The sequence below is a fragment of the Vombatus ursinus genome, unplaced genomic scaffold (assembly GCF_900497805.2).
Source record: "Vombatus ursinus unplaced genomic scaffold, bare-nosed wombat genome assembly UNPS02014818.1, whole genome shotgun sequence".
Classification (NCBI taxonomy): domain Eukaryota; kingdom Metazoa; phylum Chordata; class Mammalia; order Diprotodontia; family Vombatidae; genus Vombatus; species Vombatus ursinus.
The window spans coordinates 69825887-69845324 of NW_020954596.1; the positions used below are offsets into that span (position 1 = coordinate 69825887).

Here is a 19438-nt window from a genome sequence, read left to right on the forward strand (position 1 = left end):
GGCAGGAGAACTTTGCTTAGCTTACTCAACTCAAGGTTTCTTCAAAACATACCCTTACAGAATATTCTTCTGTTGTTATAGTTAAATAAATCATCTTTTTAACTGTTGAATAGAGTAGACCAAGAATGTCTCATTTCATTCCAATATTGAACATAAATTACTATGGGACTGAATTAGGTCTTGCCTCTACCACCAACATAATAATGTATATGCTATGTCTCCCAATAGATTATAAGCTTCTTGAGAGAAGGGACTTTCATTTTTGTCTTTCTGTCCCCAGCACCAATCTCAGTACTCATCACACAGATTTTATTTAACAGTTTTTCTTTGATTGGTTTACAGATTCAAACTTTACAAAGCAAGTAAAGAACATCAAGAAATCATTTTGAAATCTGTTCTGTTTCATAAACCTTTTGTGTCATGCATTTATCATGTTTGATGATATATTATGTATAATAAATGAATAATGTCAACCCTTCCACCTTTAAGTAGAAATTTTGGAAAACCTTTACCTTACAGTTTAAGAATACTTTAGGCATTTGACAATGCACTTTAAACAGACTCCAAAATGTGACTGTTTTAACTAGCTATTAAAGTGGAATTGAGTAATTCAAATGATTTTAATCCCACAAAAACTACCTTATAAATTTTTCTACTTTAGACTCCAGATTGCTTATTGCTGCTTATTGGTATAGTTAATTATAACTGGTAAAAGTATAAAGGTAAATAATAATAATAAAACCAACCATTTAAAATTCTAGATTTTTGTAACTGGAATACTTTAGCTCAATATGTTCATTTTACAGGAAAGGAAACTGAGGCCCAGAAAAATGAAATGTCATGCCCAAGATCATTCAGGTGATTAGTGGCATAACCAATGCTCTTTCCAGCACTCTTTCCATTGGGTTTGTTTAGAAGATAATTCTCTGAAAAATGGATAGATGTGTTTCTGTACTTCCCTTTCCTCTTCTTTTTTTTAATTTTCCTATTTTGTTTTGGGAATCCAGATTTAGACAAATATATTAAAAGTGTGAAAATAAAAAAAATCATTCTTCCCATACAATTGTGTTAGTACAACAACTTCTTCCTTCTAACCCATATGTGTACAAGAGGAGTCTTCCATGCTCCAGAACCCCCTTTACAATATGAATGGAATCATGGCTGATTTCCTATACACATAAGAATCAAATTTCTTCAGGTAAACTTTATGCTTCTTTTGTGCCCACAGAGACATCTGGATACTCATTAGGAGTGTAAAAATTCCAACTGGAAGAAAAGAAATACAATGAACATTGCCACTCAGCTTCTATATGTGCTTGAATTCATTACTTTACTAAATTGAAATCATTGTTCATAGATCTTAAAGCATGTCTCAAATATTGTACAACTTTTCATTTTATCAATTTTCTTAAATGGCCATTTTTAAGTGAAAGAATGAAACTGGAAGGACAGCACACTACCACAGAGTAGCTGAGCAAGAAAGTTGTCTCTCGTCTCCCAGATTGCATGATAGAAAATTTCTAAATGATGAATTCAGAGAATTTCTTCTTTCAACTGTGCTTTTAGACAAGGACACTAGACAGACATATACTTTAGGGCACATACTTGAACAAAATTTAATATAATTCATGTTTTAACATAAATTATTTAATTTTTTAACAATAAGTTGACCTAATAGATTATCTAGACCTTATAACACCCATTTTTACCTCATGGAATGGGAAGTTATTTAAGTGGTAATTTAATGTTAATTAATATGTCACATTTTTTCTCTTAGAAAAGTATTCATTGAAAAACTCACTCTTTAACACCATTACACACACACATACACATACACACACACACACACACACACTCCAGTCAAAAAAGGGAGCCTCACACAAAATGTGCAACAAATATTTCCAATTTACTTCTTCTAGGACTCATGAAAGTAAATTGCTATATGTGTTTGAAGCACATTTCCACTAAGCAAAACATATGAGAAGCATCTCCATAAAATACATTCTCTTACCTAACAGATGGAAAACTATATTTAAAAAACTTGGCCATGTAAGTGGGGAAATCAATATAAAAATGAAAATGAAAATATAATAGCCTTTTCTCTTTGGGTTCACACCAAAGATTATTGTTAAAACAGTTACAGTTTTAGTTAATATTGACTTGTTCCCAGAAATTACTTTTTGTAATAGTATATTTGACTTTTTTACTTGTCAAAGAATCTAACAATCATCTTACCTGGTAAGGTTTGTGTCATAACTGTGAAACTAATCCATGAGCCAATCTGTTACATTAAAAAAAAGTTAGCAAGCAATGAAATACTATACACTAATATTGTATTAGGGACACTTTACATTGCAAAATCTAAGAGATAATTTTAATTGTTTAGGTGACAACCAAGCTCAAAAATAGGGGGCAACTGGTTGAACAAACACAATAATGAAAAATCCTCCCAAAAGACTAAAGATTTAGTTTGGAAACAGATTAATTAAATATTAGCAATCATGAAAAAAATGCTATATCTCTGAGAAACATGATTCAAGTCCTTTTTACATAATACAATGTATGATGTTATATACATTATTTACTAATTATAGATAGTTTATATATATAAGATAATTTATGTAATTTTTATATAAATTAAAACCTATTTAAGTAAAACCACTTACAACTAATTTATTGCCTGATGAAGTCATCAAATCAATAAAACTTGAATATGCATAAGATTTTACAAAGCACTATATTTTCACTGATAGTATTATAAATCTAGCATTGTATATACCTAACTTGACATGTGTATGCATGTGTAGTGCAAATTCAACTACAAAATGAAAGAGGGATTAGATAACCTACCTCGTAAGTGTAGTTGGGACAGGAAACCAACATGAACAACCATGTGAAAGGGTTGTAAGTTGGACTTGGGAAACAGGCATTACTTCCTTGAGAGAGGAAGAAAGAAATCAGTGACATTAATATATTTTCTATTCAATTCAAAAAGCGTTTATTAAGCTTCTATTGTAACATGTGTCACAAAGATGGGTAATGGGGACACAAAAATTAAAAAAATATATTTTCCTTGCCTCCAATGAGTTTACATTATTTATTGTAGTATCTAACTTGACCAGGGTATTTTTTTTTTAATTTCTGATTGTCTATTTCTGAAATTCTTGTTATATGAGGGATTATATCATATTAGAGACCATCTCATAATGCCTAGTTTCCATTAAGCTTATTACTTAAGGGAAATAATGCAGTGTTTTGAAAGACTATATCTATGAAAAAAAAAAGTTTTGGTAGCCTTTACCAAACCAGAAAGTCCTTATGTACACGCATAAAAAAGGTCTTGTATGTGAATCAGTTATCTGAGAAACAAACTAGGTAATGAGAGAGAGAAAGAGAGACAGAGAGAGAGAGACAGAGAGAGAAAGAGAGACAGAGAGAGACTGGTATCAAATTGTTGGCCAAAAGATGGATTCATTGTTTTTGGGCAAAGCAGGCCATGAAAACCCTCTAATTATACATTGACAGGGGAAGTAAATCCTTAGTGATGCAATCACAGAACTCTAGATAGTGAAAAAAGTAGCATTTGCATCTGGTCATTTGTGGAATTAACAAAAATGATAATACGTTTGTGAATAGGAATATCAATGACAATTTTTTATTGTGAAGGCCTATCCCTCTAGTTTCTTTAATATATGTTTTGAAGAAAGAATCAAAGCATTTCCCCAAAATATTCTCATTGATATTTAGAGGGAGTGAGGATTTTTTTGTACCTAGTATTTTCAAATACTACAAATCAAATATTTAAACTGTAGAACTATAATAGATTTCAAAGAGGTATTTAGTTCTTTTTTACTTTGAGAGAATGTTAAGTTGAAACAATACAAAGAGATGTCTTGAGAGGAGGTTTTCCCTTTGCCTATGGGTATTTCACTATTTAACAAACTTCATTACGTAAGGAAATATGCTTCATTAAATATAAATTCTTCTGGATTTATTTTATGATGATTTTCATCATTTCACCACCTTAATAGACAGCTGTTGCTCGTCTTATTTTGTGTATATCTAAAGGGCTTTTATCACACTCAAATATTCTTTTATCTAAACTGTACTAAAAATAATTCCAGTTCTCTTAGCTTGATATCACAAAAAAAATTTTATTTTCTCCCCAAAATTTTCTAGTTGTCTCCATTTTTTAAGTTGCAGAGATACCAGGTACTTTTTTAAAATAGTAGTTAAAAAATCATAATATTTAATAAAATGAAATCAACTACAACATAGTAGCAACACTGGGGGAAATGTCATATATAATCATGAAAACTTAGTTATGAAATTATCACTTAGTTTTTTATCTACTGAGAAGTTTACAATAGTTTCTGACATAGTTAACTCCCACATATATCCCCACAGCATTTTTCATCAGAATAATAACAATTTAGAATAGTAAAAAATTGTTATCTATAGCTGTCACAATACTTAATAATGTGTCCCTCAAGTATAGTTAATGATTTCTTCCCTTTTGAAATTTTATCAAAAATAGTTTAGACAATAATTACATATAAAGATTTCAAGTTGAATTCTTCACTATGACATTTGTAAATGAAAATATGAATCACAAAATTACCACTTTTTTCCTCAGTTGAATGATTTAAACAATTTTTTTTTGCTAAGAGTTCTAAGGTCACTATGAAATATCAGCACATTGATGCCAAAATTACAGTAATTATTGAAATAGAAAAGTAAAAAAAAATAAATTACAGCAAATAAATTGCATTGCTTCATTCCATGACAAATACATGTATTATGTAACTATTATTTAGGGTGCCTGATTGCTGATGACCACAAAGTTTACCAAAAAAAAAGGTAAAATAAAGATAAATCAGAATAAAGTTAGTACCAAAATTGTACATTTTGAATGGGATATATATGCATAGATATAGATGTAATGTTCTTATACCTTATACTTGCTGAGAAAAAGATGATCATATTTCAAGGTCCATGGGTTACCATAAAGTGTATAAATGAAATGATGATGGTTCTGTCACATAGCAAGAACAAAAGATAACCTATGGGGATCTGCTTTGGGATATAATTAATTATTCATCCAGCTTGTCAAAATTTGGTTATTGCAATATCTTTAGGCTATCAAGAGATTATGGATAGTGCTAAATAAGAAACATGGGCAGGCATGGATGGCTTGTGACCTACATCATTGAAAGGATACAGATATCCACAAGGTTATAGATCCACTGGCATCACCAGTTGTTCTGTCAGTGCCATATAATAAAATTCAGTCCGAATTCTGACTACTTGGGCTAGTTCATTATTTCATTTAGGGGATTATTACCTATGGTGGGTGAAATTATTAATTAATTAGTTCTTTAACAACCTACATTTCTATCCAGTGTCTATAGTTGAAATGATCCTTAGAATTCATTCAATGTACACTGATTGAAGAGAAGGTTAATGGCAAATAGTTCCACTATATACCTCTAATACGGCACCTGCCTCCTGAACCAGAAAGAAATTTTTTTCATGTTGTCACACAAAGTAAAGTTGAGATTTGACCATCATGTGAGCCACTGAAATAAAGTGGATAACTATGGTAAATCATTTCAGTTCAGAATGCTAAGCCATTCAGACTACTTATACACTTGTGCTTGAATAGTCAGAGGTGGGACATTAAAGAAATATGCTTGTTATGCTCTTCTTTTAAAGAATTTATTACTGAATTACAGGCTTATTTTGGAACTCAAGCTTTAGTAAACCTTAGGCATAGAAAGAAAGGGGTGGAAGAGGCAGGAAAGTGATAAACTATGTAATATTTAAATGATGTTGAGAACAATGCTTTTTCAAGAGAGATGGGAGCATAGGAAACAAGTTCAGACATGTTAATAAAACAGTCAACACAATCCATTCACCACAGCAAAAGAGAAAAGAATGAAACAAACCTGTGTGATTTGGATGAGCTAATACTACATTGATAAAATGATTCCCAGCTTCACATATCTGAAAACATTTTAAAAAACATCAATATGATTTCTTTGTGATTTTCATTAAATTAGTTTCATTAAATTACATTAGTCTATATGTATAAAGGAACTTATAGCTATAAATATATGCATTTGGATGACAGAATAAAAATGTTTTGTATACCAATTATAATGGGAAAAATAATTTCAAACATTTAAGAGACTTCACAAATATAAAAACAAAATGGCAGCACCCCCAGTAACAAACCCTAAACAAATTCTTGACAGTTATCGATAATCACTTACAATTTATTTATAAGAACATGGGAAGTGAAAATTGGTTATGCTATATTACCTAACATTCACCATTTTCCATGAAGTCAAAGAAGAGATTGTTTGGAATAATCAAACATTCAGGATAACTGGTTTACTATTCATATCAAACATGTATTGTTAGTTTTCAAAGAGTTAGAATACAGTGAAATGTACAAAAGAAAACCCTGTTATTTTTTTTTATCATAATCCAGAAGGGACTTCCAGATCTTGCCATGTTTCTGAATAAAAATACAAGGTATTGGAGAGTTTAAATTGGAAAAAATTTCCAGATAATCAGTGATTTTTTTTCTTAGCATTTCTAAACTTTAATTTATTTTTCCTTGTGGTAGAATGATATGTGCAGATTCTGTGGTGGCAAAAAATTCAACATCTATTTTTAGTCATCTAGTATACCAGGAATTACTTTTCCTTCTTTACTTCAAGAAAAAGCAACACTAAAATATTCGTATAAAGTTCAGATTAAAAATGGCAGTAGGCTTTTATTTGTTTTTCTCTATTAGAATAAGTTTTATCATATGGCATGCTTCACCTAAATCATTTCAGGGGACTAAATTTTAACTCATTCTAGATGCCAGGGCAAGCACTTCCTTCCATTATGTCATTTTCATTACCTGCCTGAATTTATTATTCCTATCTACAAATGGCAGTAATGTAGTACAACAAAGTCAATTGATAGATACATTTCTATTTTGTTTTTACCTCTAACTGTCCTATTTTAAATTATATTAAACTTCTAAGTTGTCTCAAATTATTTGGTAAGCATGTAGGGGCATGAATCTCTCCAAAATGAACAACAAAATCCATAATTCCCTTTGTATTTTTGCACCCAAGAAAACAACATTGACATGGACAGAGGAAGAATCTGGGGGTGGGGGGAGACAATCTAATATTCCATGTCTGCTTTCTGTGTATTTGTGGAAATGTGTGTTCCTGTGTTATGGTGAACAAACTTTTATTTATCATACTGTATCATTTTATTAAATGCCTCTTGTGTGAGATAACTGTGTCCTTTGGTTTATTGTCTAAAATAAACATATTAGTGGGGGCTATGTTATCAGTAGACAGGGAACCATCAAATAACTTAATCTTAGACCAACATTCCTGGAAATCCAATTCTATGAGTTGGGGGTTTCACCAAGATGTTATACGAATACATCTTAAGCAAGCACAACAATAAAGAAACAGCATTTTAAAAATGACAGTTATGTAATCTTTTCTTTTCTCACTCTATACTATTTAATTTAGTGGCCTTATCAGCTCCCATGGATTCAATCATTATATCTATGCTGATGATTATCAAAAGTACCTCTCTTGAGTTTCAGTTGCCTATTGAATCTTTTGAATTGTATGTCCCCAAAATATCAAAAACACATTTCTAAAACTGAAGCACTTCTCTTTTTTATTTCATTATTACTGCCCAGGCACACCCATCCTCCCAGTCAAACACATTTGAGTGATACAATAAATATATTTGTGCACCAATTATAATAGGAAAAACAATTTCAAACATTTAAGAGACTTCACAAATACAAAAACAAAATGGCCAAAACCCCAGTAACAAATATTAAATAAATTTGTGACAGTTATTGATAATCACTCACAACCCAGTGGTCATCTTTTACTCCTCACTTTCTCCCACTGTACAATTCAATCTGTTGTCATTGTCCACTTTTTTTTCTCTTTTACTTTCATAATATCTCTTGGGTATGTCTCCTTATCTTTTCTGAAAATGCCACCACCCTGGTAAAGGCCATCATCATCTCATATCTGGACTCCTCTCCCCTTTCCAGTCCATCCTCTATTCAGTTATCAAAGTTGTATTTCTAAAAGTCAATAATTACCATGTGACCCTACCCCCCACATCAATATACTCCAATATCTCCTTATCATCTCCAAGTTCAAACAAAATATTCTGTTTGGCATCCAAAACCCTACGTGACCTCATTACCTTCTTCTTTTCCAGTCTTCTCATACCTTACTCCCTTCTCTACCCCCAACCTATGTTCTTGGTGATCCACTAACACTGGCCTCCCTGCTGTAACAAAACAAACAAACAAACAACAACAACAACAAAAGAAACAACATAAAACACCAGACACTCCATCTCCAGACTCTGGACATTTTTCCTTTCAGTTTCCTATCTCTGGATTTCTTAACCTCCTCATATTTGTCTCATTACTTTCCTAATTTCCTTTAAGTCTCTTCTAAAATCTTATCTTCTATGGGGAACCTTTCCTAAGCCCCCTTAGTCCCATCGCCTTGTCTCTGTTTGTACACAGGTGTTTATATGCTGTTTACTACCTTTGACTGTGAGATCTTTGAGAACAGAAGCAGAAACTTTCTTTGAATCGCCATTGCTTAACACAGTACCTGTCACACAGTGGATGCTTGATTTTTCTTGACTATTTTCAAACAATCATTACAAAATAACTTTCATATTATTGTAATCTGATCATCATCATTAGAATTTATTAATGAATAAATTAATTTTAAAAATTCAATAAATGAAAACATATTACTGTTTGCCAGAGCCTGTGCTAGATGCTATGTATATAAATAAAAAAGTGAGATAGTTCCTACCTTAAGGAGGTCTTTACTGTACAAACATGCAGTTGGTGACCATAATGGAAGTTGAGGTAAATCACATGGACAGTGTGTGGAGATGTAGAAGAGTTGATTATAATGCTCTTTCAAGTAGAAATATTAGTATTTATTTGATTACTATTCCCATGACAGGAGGTGGAAAAAAGGAAGAAGGGGAAGGAGTGGAGGCTAGGACCACCTCCCTGATACACCCCATTATAGTTGAATGGAATTTGAAATATGATCTAGAGTTGACAAGATATAATGAATCAGATAAATTTGCATTAATTCACTCAGTAATTAGGACAGAATGCAAAACTCCAAAACTTAGTAGACAATCTCCTCCCAGATAGCCAGGAATTGGAAGCCATCAAGAGGGTAGCTTTCCCAGGTGGGTAGAACCAGGGGAACAGAAGAACATATATCAAAATACCTAGGTAGGTCCTGGGTTTATAGTAGATTTTGACTGGATAAAATCATTTTAACATTCACAAAGTACTTCTACCACCATAACTCTATGAATTAGTATAAATATGTTATCTTTATTCTATAGTTACGGAAACTGAGGCTAAGAAATCTATAGCTCCAATCATTTAACTGGTAAATGACAGAGCTGAGTCAAAATTATCTCTGGATTCCAGATCTAGTTCTATTCTAAGTATACCAAACTGTTGATCATATATGCCTGAAGATTTTATTCTTGTTACCTTATCTCCATTTCACAAATTAAATAGTTGAGGTTTAGAAAGATAATATTACTTATCATTGAACATGGCTAGTGAGTGACAAAGTTAAGATTCAACCCAGCTTTTCACAATATCAATCTAAAGTATACTTTCAATTTCTCTTCTAAGCATTACACATAAGAATAAAGGCATAATCCAATGTAAATGTAAGACATCAGTGGGACAAAGGAAAAATAAATTCTGTTTGGTTTCAGAACACTGGATTTTGTTCTTTTTTTAAACTGATTTACTTTTCTTCATGTGGTTTACCTTGACATAATATTAAATATGAATTTATATTCCCTTAGCATAATAGTTGAAATTAGAGCTTGCATTCTAGAATTCTTTTAATTGACATTGAGAAAGCAGTGTAGAAATAAAAAAAAGCTGCAAGTGTTTAATTTTAGAAAAGTTAGGAGGTTGATGATAGGTGGGAGGTTTGTTTGGGGCAAGGAGATAGGTGCTGAGTATTTTCTTCTTTAAGTTAAAATGCAAATGAATAACAGCAGGACAATAGATTTTAAGAAAGGACTGAAGGATTTATCATATAAAGGACAGTCATTTGCAAAATGGGGACAATATTTATATGAACTACCTTACAAGACTGTTAAGAAGCACTTTGTAATACACACACATAAATTTTATACACACACTCACATTTCACAAAATACATACTTTATAAAGCACATGTAGACATTCCCATCAAAACAACTTTAAAATAATGCTTCAAATCGAATTCTGGAGAAACAGAGCAAACAAAAGGTGAGGCTAATAATTTTTCAAGACAAATCAGGAGCTCAACAGGAGAGGATTGTGACCCCAGGATGTGGGCCAACCTGGAGTACACATAGCAGTAGAAGAACTTGGGGGCAGCTGGAAGAGCAGCAATAACTCTGGGAGTTCTAAACCCAGAGGCAGTAAGTGCACAATGCAACTGGTCAAAAAGAGAATACAGGGGACCCTGAGCTGGCCCTGGATTCTGTTTGGAAACTCCATTGCCCATACTCATTTCTGAGTCTCAGTTCCAAAATGAAGAAGAAAGTTTGTGGTGGCTCATAAGGGAACAGGGGCCCTGGTTGAAGTTCCAGGGCAGAGAGGTTCACTAACTAGCATTTGTGGTTGCATGAGAGCAAGGGACCTGATCACAGATATGAGGACAAGAGCAGCACTAGTGCTTATTGCTGCAGAGGGGTATTGGGTCTTTACTGAGTAAATAATATAGCACAGACCAGAAAAGCAGTGACCTCAGCTCTGGAAAATTCCAGGCCTCAGAACTAGCTCTGAAAATAGCAGCAAGAAAAAGCCTGAAGCTTGGGACAGTGACTTCCCACCCCAGGTGAGCAGAGACTAACTTTAACATGAAATTTAAAATAAAGAAATAGTCTGGAAAAATAAACCAAGAGCATAAGAAGACATTGAACATAAACAGCTAGTATGATGGAAGGGAAGATCAGAACACAAACTCAGAAAAAGCAATCATTTGAAAATAGCCACAAGCAAAGCAACAAAAAAAAAAATGTGAATTGTACACAAGCCCAACAAGAATTCCTGAAAGAATTAAAGAAAGAGATAAGTGAGTGAGGAAAAACTGGAAAAATAAACTAGAGTGATATAAGAAAATTATGAAAATATAATTACCAGCTTATTAAAAGAGGTACAACAATACAGAAGAAAATAACACCTAAAAAATAAACAGAATTGGCCAAATGGTTAAAAAAAAGGCAAAAAATTCTTTGAAGAAAAGAACTCCTTAAAAAGTAAAATAGATGAATGGAAAAAGAGATGCAAAATGTCACTGAAGACAATAATTCCTTAAAAATTGGAATTCATGAAGTAGAAGCTAATGACTCTAAGGACATCAAGAAACAAAAAACAAATTCAAAAGAATGAAAAAAATAGAAAAAATGTGAAATATTTCATTGGGAATAAACAACTCATCTGGAAAAGAGATTGAAGAGAGATAATTTAAGAATGATTAAGTTACCTCAAAGACATCATCCAAATAAGACCCAACATTATCACATTTAAAAAAAAATCATGAAGGAAAGTTGCCCTGATATCTTAGATACAGAGAGAAAAATAGAAATTGAAAGAATTCACAAATCACCTCCTGAAAATAAAACCCCAAAATGAAAACTATTATAGCCAATATTATATTATAATATTATTATATTAGCCAAATTCCATAGCTTACAATTGAAGGTGAAAACATTTCAAGCAGACAGAAAAAAAAAAACAATATTCAAATATGACAGAGTGATAGCATCACACAAGATTTAACATCTTCCATGTTAAAGAACTGGAAGGCTTAGAATATGATATTTTGGAAGGCAAAGAAGCTAGGATTTCAACCAAGAAAAACATAACCAGAAAAAGGGAGTAATCTTCAAGGGGAAAAGTGGATATTAATGAAACAGAAGCCTTGAAAGCATTCATGATGAAAAGATCAGAGCTGAACGGAAAATTTGACATTTAAAAACAAGGTGCAAGAGAAGCATAAAAAGATAAACATCAAATAGAAATCATAAGGCAATTAATCCAGTTAAACTGTTTACATTCTTATATTGGAAGATGATACATGTAACTCCTAAAAGCTATATCATTATTAGGGTAGTCAAAATGAGTGTACATAGAGGGTATGGGTATAAATTTATTATGTTGGGATGATCTCAAAAATATAAGAAATAAGAAAGAGGGATCCCCTGGGAGGAGGAAGGGGAGAAGTAAGAATGGAGAAAATCATCTTACATAAGAGTTCAAGGATCAGCTTTAACAGTGGTGGGGGAAATGGTAGGGATGGAGGCCAACACTTTAACTTCATTTTACCCAAATTGATTCAAAGAGGGAAGACTATAAATACATACTCAGTTGGGTACAAAAATCTATCAAATTCAAAAGGGAAGTAGGAGATGAGAGAATAAGGAAAAGAAGGTGGGGGGGTGAGGAGGTGGTTGATAAAATGAAGTATGGATTAATGGAGGCAGTGATCAGAAGCAAAACAGACTTTTTGAGGAGGGACAGGGTAAAAAAAAAAAGAAGGATAAAGAGAAGAAAATAGGATGAAGAGAAATACACAGTAATCATAATTATGAATGTGAATGAGATGATCCTACCCAAAAAGGGAAGCAGATAGTAGAATCTGTTAGAGATGAGAATCCAACAATATGTTATTTACAAGAAACAAACTTGAAACAAAAAGAAACAGAGTTAAAATAAGGGGCTAGAGGAACATCTATTATGCTTCAGTTGAAGTAAAATAGGGCAGGTCTAATGATCATGATCTCAGACAAAGCAAATACAAAAATAAACCTCATTAAAAGTGATAATATGTTGCTAAAAGGTACCATAGACAATGAAGTAATATAAAAAAATATAGAAAGTTCCTCCAATTAAGTTCTCATTTTTCTTAAATGTATAAGGAAGTGAACAAAATGTAAAAAAAAAAAAATGTCATTCCCCAATTGATAAAAGGTGAAAGGATTTGAACAGCAAATTTTCGGAAGAAGAAATCAAAGCTATGAAGCATCATACGGAAAAAAAAATGCTCTAAATCACTCTTGATGTGAGAAATTAAAACAATTCTGAGGGACTGCCTTACACCTAAACAATGACAGAAAAGGAAAATGGCGAAATGGGTTGTGGGGTGGAAAAGTAAGGCCATTCACTGATGCACTGTTGTTGGAGTTGTGAACTGAACTACAGAACAAATTAGAACTATGACTAAATGGCTATAAAACTGTGCATACATTTTGACACACTACTAGGGCTGTATCCCAAAAGAGATCAAAGGAAAGACCAAAAAAGGCCCAAATATGGACAAATATGTACAAAAATACAACAGAATTGGAAGCTGAAGGGATGTCCATCAACTGAGGAATGACTGAACAAATTGTGGTATCTGATTGTGATGAATACTATTGTTCTATAAAAAATGATTCAGGAGAGCATTTCAGAAAAACCTGGGAAGACCTATTTGAATTGATGCAGAAGGAAGTGAGCAAAACTAGGAGATCATTCTACACCATTGTGCATCATTGTAGCAGCAATATTTTAACAATGTTATAATAATGATCAACTGTGAAAGATTTAGCTACTCTGATCAATACAATGATCTAAGATAATTCTGAAAGTCTCATAATAAAAAAATTTAAAAATCTAGAAAGAACTGATAAACTCTACATGCAAATTTTTTCTTTTATTTTTCTTTCTTTTTGTGACAGATAATATGGAAATATGTTTTACATGATTTTATCATATATATAATACATTTATATATAATTGGTATTATATTGCTTATCTTCTTGATGGTTAGGGGAAGGGCTGGAAGGAGAGAATTTGTCATTAAAAATTGGGAAAAAAAAGAATTTTATATAATAAAATGTTCAAAAGGTAAAAAAAAAAAACACATATAAATGGCAGCTTTTTTTTTCCTGACTCAGACTTGTGACTTCATCATTGTAGAAAATTCTTAATGTAGGAAATCTCTTCCAGTAATGCAGATCTGCAACTTATTGCTCTAATCTTGGGAGATTTTTCTCAGAGTTCTAAGAAGTTGAATGACTCACTAATAACAGCAATGCTTTTTTGACTGAAAGCAATATCTGAAATCCAGTTTTCCTTCCTCCAAATCTATCTCAATATTAACTTTGCCATCCTGTCATCTTCATCTTCAAGGTTGCTGAGTCCTCACCCTTTCGCTACCTCTGGGGAGAAGGCTGTTCTTAAGGACATTACTTAATACCCTACTATTTTAGAACTCCCTTACCTTTTCTATAAAATACAGAATTAGACTAGTTAATCTCTAAAGTGTCTCTAAATATCTAGTCAGCAATATCTTCCCACAGAATTTGAAAATGAAAGAGACTTTAGCAACCATACTGTCCAATTCATTCACCCATCTAGCCACCATTTCATCCATCTAACAATGATAAATAAAGAACCTATTACTAGGGCACTGTGCTTGGTCCTAGGTATTAAGAGGCGAAACATAAACTTCTAGGACCAATGTTCATGAAGTCTACATTCTGTTGAGTGTGGAGCTGAGCAAGGAGGAGAAGTCACACATTCGAGAAATAGTGTGAAGATAGAATCATCAGGACTTAAATGATTAGATGCAGGGAATAAGGGAAAAGGGAGAGTAAAGAATGATTTAAAGGTTTTGAACATTGGTGATTAATTAATTACTTGTAGTGCCATTACCAAAGAGTTGTTTTGAGAGGAAGACAAGTTTTGGGTAGACTAATCTTGCCCATATCTTGCCATAAATTGGCCATTGGTGGTCAGTCACCTGTCTACTCTCTCTCGGTATCAAAAAACTATAACAGTTTTTGGTTTGTTTGTTTGATTTGTCTTTGTATTTCTAGTGCCCAGCAACAGTGCATAGCCATCATGGGAACTTTCAAGTCAGTAGAAATCTGTATTTACAGGAGTTTTCTGATTGCATCATTTTCCCCCTCGTCAATCAATGTTCAGTGGACTTAATAAATCTAGATATGTCCTTATTACAGGATGTGTTCTGAAACACATCAGGAAATCAACACAAATCTCAAAATGCTTGAGAGCAGGGATTTTTTAAATCTTTATTCTTGTATTCCCAGAATCTAGTGTAGTGTCTGCCACATAGCACGTACTTAGTAAATTCTTGTTGATTGAATAGTGGTTACATCAGGCCTCCTCCACCATTCAGTTCTATTAAACAAACATTTATTAAAATGGTCATAACTGTATTATAGCAGTGGTATTGTTTTCTTTCTGAAATATTTATTAAACAATATTAAACAGTTTGACTATGCCATTATAGGTAGAACACTGGCTAAGCAGTGTGGAAAACCAGCAAATTTAAGAATGGCCTATAACATATTCAGTGTCTGTATTTATGTACATGGCAATCCATACTAGAAACTGGCCCATTTATGAGTCTACATAAATGGAAAATAGTGAGATCCTGGTTCAATCTTTGCTCTGCCACTGTTTAATTTTAGGCATGTCATTTCAATTTTCTGTCCATCAGTTTTGTCATCTGTCAAACATATGGATTTGACTAAATGTTCTCCAAAGTTCCTGAGTTTTGGTTTGTTTGTTTGTTATTGTTGTTGTTGTTTTGTTTTTTTGTTTTTTCCTTATCCAGATTCCATAGAAGGGAAATCCTTTGACTTTTCCCATGATTCAAAAATAGGGATATCTAAATATAATTGTCCAGTTGCCCCTTCCTTCTTTCAATGACATTAATAAACATTAAGATTCTTGTATCTGGATTTAGATAATCAAAATAGTACAGTCAAATTGGGGATAAATTCTGTTTCTTTCTGCTTTTGTAACACATTAGAAGACAAAGTACTTATAAGCTAAAGTATTTTCTAATTAGTTTCATTTTTTCCTCTGTTTATTGTGCTTATCAAAGGTTCAGATAAATTTGCATTCACATCACTAATAGACCTATTTCAAAGTATGTTAACATTTAATTTGATTTCTGAATGTGTGCTAACTTGTTCCTCTAAATTCATCTCTTTGTTAAGGGCAGATTCCTTTACATGGGCATAAATAGATAAATACTTTTAGAAAAGACTTTCATCATTTAATTAAAAGACATCTTCTTCTTAAAACACATATACATGAATCTCAAGAGGCACAGAGTCAAATTAGAGGAGACAATGTGCAACAAATATGTACAAATCAGATATATGAAGGATTGGAATAAATTTAATAAAACCTTTTTTCGGTATTACTTGCAACAAACTTCTTCCCAGGAACAATAGATTCATCCATTTATGGTTACTTTGAATTTTGAAATCACTGGCCAGAGATTGTTTTATCATTTAAAAAAATATTTCCTGTATGACACTTTAGAGAAAACTTATCATATGTTATAGATATGTACAACAACGTATGTAGTGTGACTGACCACTTAGAACTGGGAACTGGACCTGAGATTTCTTTGGTATATGGCGTTCCCAGAGAGGAAGTTTCTGTATCAATGAAGGCTAGCAAACTTCTCTGCAAATTATAGTCTTAGATTTACGCAGAACACTTATGTGATTTGTCTGGAATTCTAGAGCAACAATATATTAGGTGGGACTTAAACAGAGCTTTTCTTGACTCCAAAGCCAAATTGCTGTGTACTAGGTCCTGCTTCCTTTCATAAGTAATAATAACTGATATTTATATACCCTGTTACAATTTGCAAATGATTTTAAATTAATTTTCTCATGTGCTCCTCACAAGAATAACATGGGAGTAAGTTGTAAAAGTATAAACAGCCCATTTTATAGATGGAGAAACTGAAGCAAATAAGGGTTAAATGACATATTCAAGTGTCAGATGTGTCAGAGGAGCTGTTTGATACCAGTCCTCTCCTCACTAAATCCAATATTTTCTCTACTATAATATTGTCTCTCAAAATCTTTATGACATAATATGTAACAACACACCAGTACTAATACATCCAAATCCAATTTAGTATTTTCCTTTTAAGGATTCATGTGAAGGCCATGCCTTTATTCCAGTAAGGAGTCAATGGCTTACACATTTAAAAAAAATCTTTTTTTTTTTTAATCACTTTCAGAACCTGCTACATTTTCAATAGCTTCAAATATCCATCCTCTGAGAAGTGATTTGACTTTTGGAAAGAGTTGGAAGTCATTTTAACTATTTGGTAAAATAAAATGACAGATAAAAGTGGGTAATTATATTGTAAGTTAAAAATAATAAGAATAGGTGGAGCCAAGACAGTGGAGGGAAAGCAGTGACATGCTTGAGCTCTCCCTGAAACCCTGCCAAATACCTATAAAAAAAAATGGCTCTAAAGAAATTCTAAAGCAGCAGAACCAACAAAAAGACAGAGTGAACAAATTCCAGCCCAAGACAACCTGGATGGTTTATCAGAAAGGTATATCACTATGGGTGGGGAGAGGAGCGCAGTTCAGTGTGGGTGCTCAGGCCTCAGCCAACCTGGAGCAGGCCTCAGAGGACTGAATAGCAGGCAGCTGTGGCTGTTTCCAGAATTCTCAACCCACAAACGCCAAAGACAACTTAGAACGTCAGTGGGAAAAGTCTGTGACTGCAGTGAGAGTTAGAAGCTAAGTTTCAGCCACAAGGCCCAAGCACGGGCCACCACTGCCTCCTGAGCTTCTGGCCCACAGACTGAGGGGGAATTGAGTGACTGATCAGAGGGGGATTGCGGAGATCTCTTTGCCAGTGCTGAGGAAGGAATCTCTTGCTTTGCCTGTGCTTGGATCTGGGTCACAGTTCTGAGAGGTGGTCCTGAGGTTAAGAGGAGTGCTGGTGTGGTGGAGCTTGTGGTGGTGTGGAGAGGAAACCCTCCTCACAGTTCCAAGACAGAAAAGAGTGCTCATAGACCAGAGCACAGGCCAGGAAAGAAGTAAACAACTCGCCCTTGATCATAGCACCTTGGAAGAATTGAAAATTTACAGGTCTCTAGAAGTATCTCTGAAAACAGCATACAAACCCCCAAAGCTTGGGACAGTACATTTTCCACAATGGAAGCAGACTCTTACCTTACCTTAACAAAGAGTTTAAAACTCAAGTAATTGGCCAGGATCATGAGTAAGCAGCACAAAAAGAGTCAGCTATATTATCTTACTTTGGTGACAAAGAAGATCAAAACATACAACCAGAAGAAGACAACAAAGTCAAAGCTCCTACATCCAAAGCCTCCAAGAAAAATGTGAAGTAGTCTCAGGATTTGGAAGAGCTCAAAAGAGATTTTGAGAAGCAAGTAAGAGAAGTAGAGGAAAAACTGGGAAGAGAAATGAGAGTGATGCAAGAAAATCATGAAAAACAAGTCAACAGCTTGCTAAAGGAGACCCCAAAAAATACTGAAGAAAATAACACCTTAAAAAATAGCCTAACCCAAATGGCAAAAGAGGTCCAAAAAGCCAATGAGGAGAAGAATGCCCCAAAAAGCAAAATTGGCCAAATGGAAAAGGAAGTCCAAAAGATTAATGAAGAAAAAACTTCCTTAAAAATCAAAATGGAGCGATTGGAATCTAGTGACTATTTGAGAAACCAAGACACTGTAAAACTAATCCAAAAGAATGACAAAATAGAAGAGAATGTGAAATATCTCTGGAAAAACAACTAACCTGGAAAATAGATCCAGGAGAGAGAACTTCAAAATTATTAGAATATCTGAAAGCCATGTTAAAAAAAAAAACCTACACATCATCTTTCAAGAAATTATCAAGGAAAATGGCCCTGATATTTTAGAACCAGAGGGCAAAATAGAAATTGAAAGAATCCCCCAATCTACTCCTGAAAGAGATCCCCAAAGGAAAACTCCTAGGAATATTGTAGTCAAATTCCAGAGTTCCCAGGTCAAGGAGAAAATATTACTAGCAGCCAGAAAGAAACAATTCAAGTATTGTGGAAACACAATCAGGATAACACAAGATTGAGCAGCTTCTACATTAAGGGACCACAGGGCATGGAATATAATATTCCAGAGGGTAAAGGAGATAAGATTACAACCAAGAATCACATACCCAGCAAAACTGAGTATAATCCTTCAGGGAAAAAAATAGTCATTCAGTGAAATAGAGGACTTTCAAGCATTCTTGATGAAAAGACCAGAGCTGAATAGAAAATTTGACTTTCCAGTACAAGACTCAAGTGGAACATGAAGAGGTAAACAGGAAAGAGAAATCATAAGAGACTTAATAAGGTTTAACTGTTTACATTCCTGCATGGAAAGACGATATTTGTAACTCATGAGACCTTTGCCAGTATTAGGGTAGTTGGAGGGAAAAAATTATTTGTATGTATAGATAGATAGATAGATAGATAGATAGATAGATAGATAGATAGATA

The 19438-nt window shown here is 33.3% G+C and overlaps 1 protein-coding gene across 1 annotated transcript in view; it reads right to left on the bottom strand.

Annotated features, from left to right (window-relative positions):
* Nucleotides 1–1138: 1138 nt before the first annotated feature.
* Nucleotides 1139–19438, bottom strand: part of TECRL (trans-2,3-enoyl-CoA reductase like) — a 186888-nt gene continuing 168588 nt past the window's right edge. Inside the window, exons 9-12 of the mRNA XM_027836328.1 lie at nucleotides 5949–6006; nucleotides 2851–2936; nucleotides 2236–2281; nucleotides 1139–1266 (exon numbers count right to left, since the gene is read on the bottom strand). Coding sequence (XP_027692129.1) covers nucleotides 1139–1266; nucleotides 2236–2281; nucleotides 2851–2936; nucleotides 5949–6006 — 318 coding nt within the window. The remainder of the gene's footprint in view (nucleotides 1267–2235; nucleotides 2282–2850; nucleotides 2937–5948; nucleotides 6007–19438) is intronic.